The 12,702-nt window shown below is 43.3% G+C and overlaps 1 protein-coding gene across 1 annotated transcript; it reads right to left on the bottom strand.

The window, feature by feature from the left end:
- Positions 1-1,514: 1,514 nt before the first annotated feature.
- BMP2 (bone morphogenetic protein 2) lies at positions 1,515-12,457 on the bottom strand. Its single transcript, XM_081257137.1, has 3 exons — positions 12,332-12,457; positions 10,848-11,197; positions 1,515-3,227 (listed from the first exon to the last, which is right to left on the bottom strand). Exons 2-3 carry the CDS (start codon positions 11,188-11,190, stop codon positions 2,383-2,385), a joined length of 1,188 nt encoding a protein of 395 aa, XP_081113263.1. The 5' UTR covers positions 11,191-11,197; positions 12,332-12,457; the 3' UTR covers positions 1,515-2,382.
- Positions 12,458-12,702: the final 245 nt, after the last annotated feature.

Below are 12,702 nucleotides of genomic sequence, written 5' to 3'. Positions count from 1 at the left end.
CATATATTTGTGTATATATTTATATATATTCACATATATATGTGTATATATATTTACACATATCTATTATGCAAGAACCATTTGAGAACCATTTGAGAAAAGAACATTTGAGAACCATTTTAACCGAGAAAATCAGACCCAATGAAGCAGAGAAATAAAAAGGGACGGAACTGCCAAATGTATGGAAATTCTTGTGCTGTACTTTTACAGCTCTTATCTGGAGTATTTGGAGATGAGAAAACACGGATTATTATTCTTTAAGATGTTACGACTGTGCAGCCTGCCCCTCACATCCATGGCAAGAGAGGGTGAAGAATGCCAAGGGCCAAAGACGATCCCGCTCTCCACAGGGGTGTCTAACACCAATGATACATAAAGAGCAATAGAATAGGGATAAAAAGAAACTAAAAGGTTTTAACAGTGGAAGGAATAAAAGATAACTTGTACTAATTTTTTAGAAAAATATGATCTACGTAATCTCAAAACTAGGGTTAAACCTATCACACCCAAAATATAACCCAAAATGTAACAGGGTCATTGCAAGTTAATTCCTGGGAAGAATCTGATGATAACAGTCTGTTCCTTTACTAACACACTTTTTTTCCGCCAAATCAAGGCAGGGCTAGGAAAGGAAATTAGAACTAGGCCTCACCAATCACAGCAGGATCAGAGGTGACACAAAGTCCTAGAAATTGACCTTAAAATACTTCCAGTAAAATTGTGGGGTTGTGGGTCCCCTGGCCATACAAGCATACCCACCAAACCCTTCCTTGGGTCTGATTTCAACCCAGAGCACAGAAGCCCTGCCACTGGTATGTGTTCATTCTGAGCGGCCTAATTCGACTTCATTCTGCTTGGGCTTCAGTCCAACTGGCAGATGTCCTTGTAGAAGCTTGATCTCAGACACTTTCCCTTTCTAATTTTTTGGCACCATTGCCTCTATTGCATGGGATATCATCTCTGAAACTTTATCTTGGGTTCCCCAGGTTTGGCTTGATTTTTGTTGCTTCGGTTTTCTCTTAAATCTTCCTGCCCCAAAGAGGTTCATGTGAAATACTAAATCATTGATTAATTCCTAGGAATTAGCCAATGACTTGCCTGCAAATTTCCAACCATTCCTCGCCTTCTCCCTACCTCCCTCCCAAATGAGTAGCCTCAGAAGCAAAAATGCAAACACAAGGTAATCTTTGTGAACGCTGTACAAATGCACCATTTTCTCTTACAGGTTGGCTTTTATAGAATGAAATGCCAGAGCTTTGATATTTATTATCTGAAATAGGTTTAACATTTGGAGAAATGTGTTCAAACACATAACCTTGGAAAGAAAAGCAAGCTGATGGAACAGAGAACAGGGGTAGGCAGAAAACAATTTTGCTGCGGAGGGGCAAAGTTAGAAAGTTGAGTCCTTTTGAGCATAAAGAGCTCTTAGGTGAGGTAAAAGTAAAATAGAAATCAATTTTCAACTCTTCATGAGGGCCACTAGATATCAATTTTAAATATACATGACCACAATATCAATAATGAAGAAATCTTATGTTTTATTTAATACTTTGGCCAGACCAGCCCCTTTGAAGGGGTCACTAGTTTAGGAAAGAGGAACAACAAACCATCATTCACTTTCCTGCAGGTTCATCGTTTTCTTAATTATTTCTATTGGTCCTGCTTTACTCTTTCTGCAAACTAAGGGGTGGGGGGGTTTCTGTATTAGATCAGCAATGTCTGGTTCTTATCCAAATATTCCACCTAATAACGACGTAAGTTCTCATGGACTGGACAACCACTCTGCAACATTCCTGAGAATTGAATAATATAATAATCTTGAAAGTCAGCAGAGTGGATTATCCACTTTTTTTTTTTTTTTTCTGGACATGAACTTGTGACCTTAACAGTAGCACTGCAAAAAAAAAGCAAATGTGCTAAGCACTTTGCCAGAGTAACCTTCCATGTAGACTTTTCATCTTAAATACACACGACTGAAAACAACTACAATTTTTGGAAAATTATGTACAAACCCAATACTTCTTTTGATTACATATAAATACAAATTAGCTATTTTTCCTAAAAAGTGGTTATAATAGTAAATAAATACAAAATAAATCTGACCATTATACTTCATGTGCTGGGGTTGAACCCATATAAAATGTACAACTAAATACATTTTAAAATCTTTAAGGAATAATTCTCTGATTAAAATATTTGCTTTCCCAACTTCCTTTCGTAGATATAAATATATTTTCAAAATAGCTGTTTTTTTTCTCCATTCCATTCCATAAATAAAGTCTTCATTGGGAAATATTAAAGTGTCAACTTGATTTTTTTTTTTTGCTTTTTTCTAAAATATATATATATATATATATATTTATTTTATTTTATTTTGCTGTGCTAACGACACCCACAACCCTCGACAACCATGTCCTGATAGTTCTTTAATACCACCTTTTCATTCTCGTCAAGGTACAGCATGGAGATGGCACTGAGTTCCGTTGGGACACAGCATGCCTTGGGAATCTTAGAGTTAACTGAGTTGACCAGCGTCTGGACGATGGCGTGGTTCGTGGAGTTCAGGTGATCGGCCAGGGGGAAAGGGCACTCCCCATGGCAGTAAAAGGCATGATACCCCGGGGGGGCAACGATCCAGTCATTCCACCCCACGTCACTGAAGTCCACGTACAAAGGGTGTCTCTTACAACTGGACTTGAGGCGTTTCCGCTGTTTGTGTTTCGCCTGACGCTTTTCTCTTTGGTGGAGAGGGTGTCCTTTCCCATCGTGGCCAAAAGTGACCAGCAAGGGCCTTCTCTGTGACCAGCTGTGCTCGTCTTGGTGCAAAGACCTGCTAATCCGCACGTGCCTCTTGGAGACCCCGTGGCTGTCCTCTGGGTGGGCCACCTCCACCACAAATCCATGGTTGGCGAGCCCCTGTGCTGTCCACCTCATCACGGCAGGGGTGACATCAAAGCTCTCCCACCTGCTGGCATTCTGAGTCACCAACCTGGTGTCCAGAAGTCTGGTCACGGGGAACTTGGAGTTGGCTGTGGCAGGTTTTATAATTTCATAAATATTAATTCGGTGATGGAAACTGGTATTGTTTTCCAAAGTTTCCTGTATCTGTTCCCGAAAGACCTGAAGTTCTGCTGAGGTGATAAACTCCTCAGTGGGGATAGAAGTTAAATTAAAGAAGAATCTACGGGTTGTTTTTCCACTCATTTCTGGCAATTCTTCCAAAGATTCTAATTTAATGGAAAAAAGTGGAAAAAAAGAAAAATCATTCAGTAAGGGAAGTATGACAATTTGATTGTATATAAGGACTTATATACATCACTTCAGGGTTTGATTTAACACATGTAAAAATCTGCAGCCAGAAAGTTAAAATTTCCCATTTAGATAAAGAAATGATCCTCCCTTTTCTATACATTTATGTCGATATACACACCATGAAACAAAATTTCACAATTCACTGTTACGTGTTTAATCTAATACGTGAATACTGCTTCCAGGTGGCGATAATAATGGGGGAAATGGTGAAGCATTTCTTTGGAATTCACAGACTTTAGGGCAAAAAAAAAAAAAAGTCAGCACTATAGTTAATAGAGGTCTAATGAGTGAGGATTTGAGGAAATTATTGCATTTCTTAAAAAGAAAAAGGCTTTAATGTCAATCCCTTAAGCAGTATTCTAAAACATTACTCTGCAATTTAGATGATTTACAAATCTCGATATACAGATTTCAGTTTCCTAATTAAAGACTCTGAAACTCAACATCAACGATGACATTTTGCAAAGTACACCCTACTATTTTACTCAAAAGTCCAGAGACAAAGGCATTTACAGGGATCTACTTCTTTGGAAACGTAAGGGTGGTACTAGGACACTGTGGTAATTAAGGCTGGATGATTTCAAGAAAAATAACTTCCCAACTTTGTCTGTTCCCTCACCTCTTTATGACCTCAAAAGTCAAAATCTCATTTCAGATGCTTTTGGGAAAAAAATAATTCTCTTCTGTTTGTAATTCCTTTATCTTAAAAAAAAAATAAACCATATTAAAAATATACACCTACCTAATAATAGGCTACAGGATACAGATAAATCTCCCCCAAATTTATAAAAATCTACAGAAATGCCATTATGACATTCATGATGTAAGGGATAATCTAATTACAGAATAATCATTTTATATCTATTATCATTATTTTAAAATAGTCATTCTAGTGGGCTATTCATAAAAGTTCTTCCTGATTTAAAATTCCAGAATTGCAATTTTAAGGAGTACTGCTTGTCGAGCAAACAATAAAATATAACATAGCACCTTGAATGTACAGTCTGCAAATCATCAAAGGTGCACATTATTAAATAGATAGTAAACAGCACTAGAATTTGGGATATTTGGGTTTACTTTCTTCTAGCTTTACCACATCCTGTTATTTCACTATCAACAAATTTTACCTGCTTCATTCAGGATCCAACCTAAGTGCTAACAAAATCTATTTGGCCGTGTCACCACCATAAGAGGAAACCATATTTTCATTAATTTTCTGGTTGTATTTCTCCTGAACCAAACAGCTATTCATTGTTCACAAAATTTAGACACCTTAGCAAAGGATAATCACTTCAGATCGTTCACTCAAAGGTTCTACCTGTGTAAACCTTCATCATCAAAGCAACAGTCATCATTGCCAGCTAAGGTCAACAGGGGTGGTTTATACCAAATTATGGAGGAATACTTTAATGCGACGTTTCTCAAACTTCAACCTGTGTGCACAACACCTATAGGACACCTTAACTCTTCAAATGCAGATTCTGATTCAGTGGGTGAGTCTAGGGTAGGGTCGGAGATGCAGCATTTCTAGCAGCTCCCAGGTTAGGTAATGCTGGAAGCTGGTGAACTGCCCTTCGAGGCTCAAGGTTTTAAAGAACGTTTTTCACGTGCAGGTATAAATTGCCAGGAACTTTTTTTTTTTTTTTTTTTTTTTTGCAGTACGCGGGCTTCTCACTGTTGTGGCCTCTCCCGTTGCGGAGCACAGGCTCCGGACGCGCAGGCTCAGTGACCATGGCTCACGGGCCCAGCCGCTCCGCGGCATGTGGGATCCTCCCGGACCGGGGCACGAACCCATGTCCCCTGCCTCGGCAGGCGGACTCTCAACCACTGCGCCACCAGGGAAGCCCCAGGAACATATTTTAAAGTGCCTTTTTGTTAAATAATATAGAAATGAATAGAAGAACCATTAGCCTTGGCCAAGGAGTAAGACTTGAGGCCAGGGGTGAGCAGCCAGACTCGGAACAGAAAGATCTAAAGCTCCTCTCCTTGGACAGGGCGACCATCAGTCCAAGAAGGGAGTCCCCCACGGTCCCCTCAAGGCTGCTAACCCGCACCCGTACGGATACCTTTGGGGAGCCGCTCTAAACCCCGCTGCTGGCTAATGGTACTTCGGGCCAGGCACTATTTTTAACATAACCCTCCCACCAATCAACCAGAGCTCTCCTCTGTGGCTCCGACAAGTATCAAGGGTTGTGTTTAGCCCCTTCTTTCCTTTCCTCCCTGCAATTCAGGAGCCCTCTGATGTTTCCCCTGAAGGCATTCTTTCAGCAGAGAAGCCACCAGCTACCAGAGAAAAGAAGAGTGACCTAAAAATCAGCACATCCATCAGACACAATGACACAAAGCCAACGGCTGGACCCGGGCAACTGACTTCGCTGATCCCAGCACACCTAAAAGCGCTCTCTCTTCTTTTAAGGAGAGGAAGGAACGGCACATTATCCAGGGCCTTTGGGGAACAGCTGTATTAACAAAGGTGCCCAGAGAAATCATACACACACACACACACACACACACACACACACACACACACACACAGCCAGGAGGAGGATGAAGGAACAATCTCCCAGGTAAGCACGAGAGACAAGCAAATGAACTAAAGAGGATGGGTATAAAAGGGGCATTAAATAGAACAATAACCCTCCAAAAGACTAATATGAGACTGAATTATATAAAAATACCACCATTCAACTGGATTTAACCTATGAAAAAGCAGTTTCATGTGCTTCAAAATCTCATTGGAGGTAAGTGGCCAAAAGGATAATCACTTAGCAAAGGAAAAAATTACACTATTAAAAATTCACAAGTAATGTGAAGATCCCTCTCCAACTTTGCAGTTTCATCTCAGTCAGCCTAATCCCTGAAGGACCACTATCCCTCCTTAATACACAGGCCTCCATGACAAGACCCCTGACTGCAGACTCTGGTCACAGAGATAAGTCAGAAAGTCACAGGAACCCCCAAACCCAGGAAGACAACTGACTAAGGTTAGGTCACCTACTACCCTCTCCTTTGATCTTCAAGGGAACATGAATTTTTTCTAGAAGGCAGAATAAAATCTGCATCTTTTGAAATGAAGTAAAGAATCTGCAAATCACCACATCCAGCCTAGGGATTCTGAAAATATGGAGCATTTACCTAAGCAGGTAATGTATGCTTTTCTAGAGGTATATACAATTATTAATTCTCTGTAAATAACCCTTATTGAATAAGCTGCACTTTCCAAGGGATCTGAGGATTCCAACCTATCTTAGACATGGGTTCTTGAACCTCTAAGTTCTTATCCAAATAGATGGAGCTATGGCTTCAAAAATGTGGGAAAGTAAAGAAAAATAAGGCAACAATGACATTTGACCTCTCCTCCAAAAAGTGAATTTCTAACTTAATCATCTACACTGTCAATTATTCATCTACATTCGAAAAGATGAGACTGAATTCCCTCAGCTAGCCTAGGTCCACTTTGGCCTCCTCTTCCCTAGACCAGGGGAGAATAGGACATAAAGAAATAAGTCATCACGATAATGACAGCAAGTACGCTGAATGGTTGTTTGTGCCAGGTCTGGCACTAAGAACTTTATATGAATTACCTTATGACAAATCAGTTAGAGAGGAACTGTTACTAGCTCCATTTTGTAAATGAAATAGCTGGAGCTCAGAGATGTTATGTGACTTTCCTAAGGTCACAGAGCTAGTAAACTAAGAACATAGCTATGAACTTGAGTCTACTGCAGCTCCCAAGTTTCTGGCCACTAGACGGCACCATCTCACATAGGGGAGGAGTCAAAAACTCAAGCAAAAGTCAAAACCATTAGAGGCAGATTTATATTTAACACAGTGATAACCATAGGGCAAGTTCTGTCTCAGTTAAAGGGATAGAAATGGTGGAAGAAGCAGACAGAACAGAAAAGTAAAGCAGAAAAGTAAAGTGGCAGGGGCCACTGGGACATACAGAGCTTGTGTGGAACCACTGATATTTTGTGACTGCCTCTTTGTCCTACAGTATGACGAGGACAAGTTTTGATGAGTTTTAGCAAAAAGTGAGTTGTCATTACATTTTGAGAATTTTGTAACACTCTTTAGACAAAAAATGTCCATTAAGAAAACAACAATAAAAACCTGGGAATGTTCTAGTAAATCAGTAAGGTTGGAAATCACTGCCCTGAAATAAAATGAAAGTAGTGGAGAATAATAAATAAAATTTTCCAAAATATAAAATAATGGTTAGAGAATTGATGTATCAAGGAGAAAAAAAAACCCAATAAAATACGAAAGGTTAAAATGAATCAGTTAAAAAAACAAAGACAACAAAGGAGATGGCAGGTAAAAGAAAGAGCATGGTCGTGGTCACCAACCCCGATTTGGCCTCTTCCCACTCTCTTGCCTCCAACACCTTTGGAATGATCCAGGGCCCTCTCATTGCTACTTATTTGGTGAAATACACAAAGGGCAAGTCTTAAAAAGACAAAATAGCTCAATGAGGAGGGATCAAGGGGGAACAGAAAGGAACCACTAAAAAAGAGGCAAAATGGAAAACCTAAGTGCAAGAACTATCTCTGGGCACCAAAGTCTCAATCTCTATGAGCATTTCCAAATAGAACGCCTGTTCTACCTAAAGGGGGCCTTTCACAATCACAATGAAATACCTGGGGGACACTAGGGAAGCACCCCAAGTGAGCACTGGTTTGGGGGGGTGTATGTGTCCAAATCCTTTGGTTGCATTGGGAATTTGTGATACCAGTGCTCCATCACAGAGCAGTGGTTGTTTCTTGAACTCTCCTTTTAAATGGATATTTTTAAGAACACTACATTTGTGGGAATAGGGTTAATCTCTATTTCAAAGCTTCAGTCATAGAGGCAAATAATTCAGTTATTTTGGGCAAAAGGAGAACTGTGTCCTTCAGAGTCTGGAGAGCAAGCACGTGGTCCTTCCATATTCCAATCTGACAGGAAAGAATGAGGATTTTTTGCAAGGCCAATCAAGTCAACCAATTTCAACGTGTTTTTAACTACAAGCAAAACACAAAACACTGTTTCCAGTTGAAGAAGTGATTTTTCTATCCTCAGTGGCAGTTCCGAAGCACTTTTTAACAACTTTGAAAAAAGGAAATTTTTCCAGCGCTTGGGCTCTCCCGAATAAAAGCCACTGGAGAAAGGACTAGACAAAGCTTAATAGGAGAAATGACAACTGATCATTTCTGTGTCAGATCACCTATGATGTGGACCCATTATCTTCACACATCGGTTGAAAGAATGCCATCATGATACTTCTTGTCTTGTATTTCGCCAAATCACCCAGATGCCACCCGCAAATAAAACCAACAGGTAATTCTTGTAATCAGGTCCTTTGGTCCTTTACCAAACAAACGTCCACAAAGGCTCTAGGAACCAAATTCTGCTCTTAAACCTGCAGCCTTAATTACATGGTTTATTAAAAGATTTTTTAGTGCCATGCATGGATGTTTTATAAACAAGAATATTTACAAAAACCAAATTCTGGTTTATGTAAAACTGAAACAGTCTTCAAAAAAGGGCAATTTGTAGCTTAGTGATTATAGGCTAGTCTTAAGAAGAAAAGGAATGGGTTTGTTGAAACTTGGGGCAAACATTACATAGCTTTTTTTTATTATCTAATTGCATAAAGATCTGAAGTTATTGCAAGTTGATTTTAAGCAAGTTGGTAACTTCTGCACTATTTGGTGCATAACATTTACACATTTAAAGACATAAATTCTGACTTATAAACTCAAGCATGCTATTTAAGTTAGAATCATACACTCCGATAAATTCTAGCCTGTTTAGTTTTGGTCGAGCCACTTCCAGAGGAAGGAGATATATGCAGACTTCACTGATGGAATCCTCATGCAACTGAACGCTTTGAGGTGTCAAATGCCTTAAATGATCTATCTTCCTTTAAAGTTCTAAGAGACACACACAATGCCTTCTTGGCCTTAAAAATAAAGTTCAGAATGGTTTCCATGCTGTATCTCCAGGAGAGGTGGCTGAAATAGCAATTCTTATTACTTTTCTATCCAGAAAAACAGTTCTAATCAGCAGCAGCTGGGAATGATGATCTGGATCTATAATCTCCCCAAGGTGGTGATGACAGAATGTACAGGAACAAGAACACTTCTGCATGACAACAGACAACTCCTGCTTTCAGTGGATGAATCCTGAAGGAGTAAAATGAGATCTTATTTCCTTTCAAATATGATTGCTGCTAGCAGAGAGCACCTCACTTAGAAATGTGCTGAAAAATGAATTGATTTTTCAATTCATGTCCCCTTCATTATGTATAGCTGCCTTAATGAAGTCCCTTTTGTTACGTGACCGGCCTTTAGGACCCCTTCCCACTATTGACTGCTGTTCTCACAAGTATAAGTTCTCCTTCACACTGGCAGAAAATGCCTGGCTGTGACACTACTGATTTGTTTATATCAGAGGGTAGATTTCCACTTGAAATTGACCACCTAAGCAAGGCAAGGCAAGAAAACCGGAATAATATCCCAGTTCCCTGATATCCTACAAGTGGCTGCTCTGTGATATACATCTTTGGACCATTCTCTAGAACTTGAACGAACCTGGGCTCATGTAGAATGTGTTAAGCCAAAGGAGCATTTAAAAGTGTAGAAAAAGAATTGAAGTGGAAAATATTTTTGACCAATTGCCCTGAGAACTTGGGTACAACAGATCTCACTAGCTGCTCTAAGACATTTCAAATCCACTAAATGCCTTTCTGATGAAACAAGCATGAGTATCCTACCTTAAAAGAATCACATCCAGTATCATAAAAGAAAAAAAAAAAACACATTTCAGTGCACATGAAGGAAACCAGGCAGTTGCTGCAAAAGCTTTTATCTGAAGGCTAGCCTTGTCTCTACTCCGGAGTTCATCTCAGATTTAAGCACAAGACAAGAAAGTCATTGTGGAAACAATAAGATTGATTGTGGAATTGATCTCCCACGAGGATTAGATAGGGATTTGAAATCTTCCAAACCAGGTCCAGATCTACTGTAAATTAGAAAGACATTGGAGCCCTGGGCTTTGATTTTTCAATACTATCTCTGAAAATTCTGCCCTTGGCTCTGTCATGCTTGAAACCCCGGCTTAAGCAAGAGAAGCAGATTTATAGAGCAAAGGCTTCCAAACAGACCTAAAGAGATCCCAATCTGCCCCCCTCCTTCTCATTCTTCTCCTATGGAATTCTTGCACGTTTAGCTGACTAGGGGCAAGCCTTTTGCCCTCGTCTTCCCCATCACTTGATTTCTCTCCAGCTCCTGGAGGAGGAGTCGCTCTTCTGGCTGCAAGCCAGGAAAAGGGTGCAGATTTACCAAAGGGGAATCCCTGGCTCTCCCGCCACACAGGCAGTGAGTGAATGCCAGGTTCGTAAAGGTTCTTACAGAGGCAAACATGGAAACGTCTGCAGCGCCCCGGCCAAGCTGCCCTTCCAGGGACGCCTGCTGTCTGCCCACTGTGGGGCGCTTGGCTGGACGACTCCCCGCCCCCGTCTCCGCCCCCCGCGCCCCGGCTCCAAGCCTCACCTTCGTGGTGGAAGCTGCGCACGGTGTTGGCGAGGCTGGCTGCCCTCTCCAGCCGGTGGTCCGGGGCGGGCGCGCCAGGCTGGCCCGAGTGCCGGCGGTACAGGTCCAGCATGTAGGGGGGCACCACGGCACCCCTGCTGGGGGTGGGTCTCTGCTTCAGGCCGAACATGCTAAGCAGCCGCAACTCGAACTCACTCAGGATGTCGTCCGAGGGCTGGGACGAAGACCGGCCAGCAGACACCGCGAACTTCCTCCGGCCCAGCTCGGGAATGAGGCCGGCCGCAACGCCCAGGAGGACCTGGGGAAGCAGCAACGCTAGAAGACAGCGGGTCCCGGCCACCATGGTCGACCTGAGGACAGGGCTGACGTGAGTCACGGAGTTCTCCGCCCAGCCCTCCCCCTTTCCGCCCCCGCGGTCCCGGCTCCCGCTCGGTCCCCTTGCTTCCTCCTCCAGGGTGCCCACCCGGCTGACAACACTCGCGGACACACTTCAGAGGAGCTGAAGCTCAAACGTTTGGGAGAATGGAAGACCCCTAATTCCTGAGCCAGATGGATTTCCCCCTCCCATTCCATTCTCAATCCGTCTGACAAGATTTGCCCCGACCCCACCCCGCGTCAGTGACTGTCACCTTTTCTTTCTGTGACACGCTGACAGCCTGTGCAGGGAACCTGGGGAAACCACCGTTTGGTCTCACACCCCTCCGTCCCCTAAACTAACCCAATCACACAGCGCTCGCTTGCATATAAACACAAATGGTGCATGTGACTTCCTTAGAGGCACTGTATAGAACTTCCTGATACACACACACGGTCTATAACTTCCAGAGCTAGTAAACTCAAGGGCACAACTTCCGAAGTCACTTGCAACCTGTGGCCTACGCCTCTAACCTCAGAGGTGTCAGGGCAGCCCACTCCATCTCCGAACCCCCTCCCCCCAATGCAGTCAAGATACGCAGGTATCTTCATTGGATTACGTAGATGGCTAATATCTATTAATTCCCGTGTCAGCACAAGGTGGCACGAGAGAACTGCCCCCTCGCATTCCTGGAAACAAACAGGGAGAATCCCAACTTCTAATATTTTCCCAAATGGGACGCAGCTCTGAGTACAGAGAGCAGTTCTCCCGGAGAAACTTGAAACAGAAGGGATCGCCACGGCAAGGCGTACAGGTTGGCATCTAACGGGTGAAATCCAGGGACCACCCTCTCCAAGGGATTTCTTTGACTTAAAAAAAAAATCATCTAAGTGTTAACAGCCCTAATAAAATGCCGAAAAGAAGGGAAGGAGGAGGGGCGGAAGAGTGCGAGCCGGGAGTGCAAAAGCCGACGGTCGCCTGGCGGCGGTAGGATGGGGGCATCCCCGCAGGAGCTCGGCTGCACGTGGACCTGCTCTGTTTACGTCCGGCCCAACCTGGCCCCGGGAGGGGCTCATCCTCTGGGGCCCCGCGCCCACCCACAGCCCCGGCCTCGGCCCACGTTGTCTACCTTTAGGAGACCGCAGACCGTCTAAGAAGCACGCGGGGACACGTCCATTGAAAGAGCCTCCACATGGAAAAAGCTCTGGCTGAAGGACCTGGCGCAGGGAGCGGGTTCCCTTCCTTCGCCTCCTCCTTCTCCTCCCGGGTGCCGGCCGGGCAGTCTCTCTCCGCACGCAGGGAAAGGCGTCTCGGGTCGGGCCCAGCGGTGGAGTGGAGGAGCGGCGGGGTTCGCAGGCGGCGAGGCTGGGTCCGCTGGGGCAGAGGCACCGGCGCGAAGTGGGGAACGCAAGTTACTCTCCCTGCAAGTTCAAGAAGTCTCCAGCCAAGTGCTGACACACAACAACAGCGAGCAGGGGGAGGAGTGCGGAGCAGGGAAGG

The sequence above is a fragment of the Mesoplodon bidens genome (assembly GCF_964165515.1).
Source record: "Mesoplodon bidens genome assembly, chromosome: 15".
NCBI lineage: Eukaryota > Metazoa > Chordata > Mammalia > Artiodactyla > Ziphiidae > Mesoplodon > Mesoplodon bidens.
The sequence above is the reverse complement of the archived record's forward strand: the minus strand, read 5'-3'. Positions and strand labels throughout refer to the sequence as shown.

Excerpts from the sequence above, each read along its gene's own strand:
- BMP2 (XM_081257137.1), bottom strand. The coding sequence starts at position 11,190 with ATGGTGGCCGGGACCCGCTGTCTTCTAGCGTTGCTGCTTCCCCAGGTC. Across the intron at positions 3,228-10,847 it reads GCGCAGCTTCCACCACGAAG|AATCTTTGGAAGAATTGCCA; the intron begins GTGAGGCTTGGA and ends CCATTAAATTAG.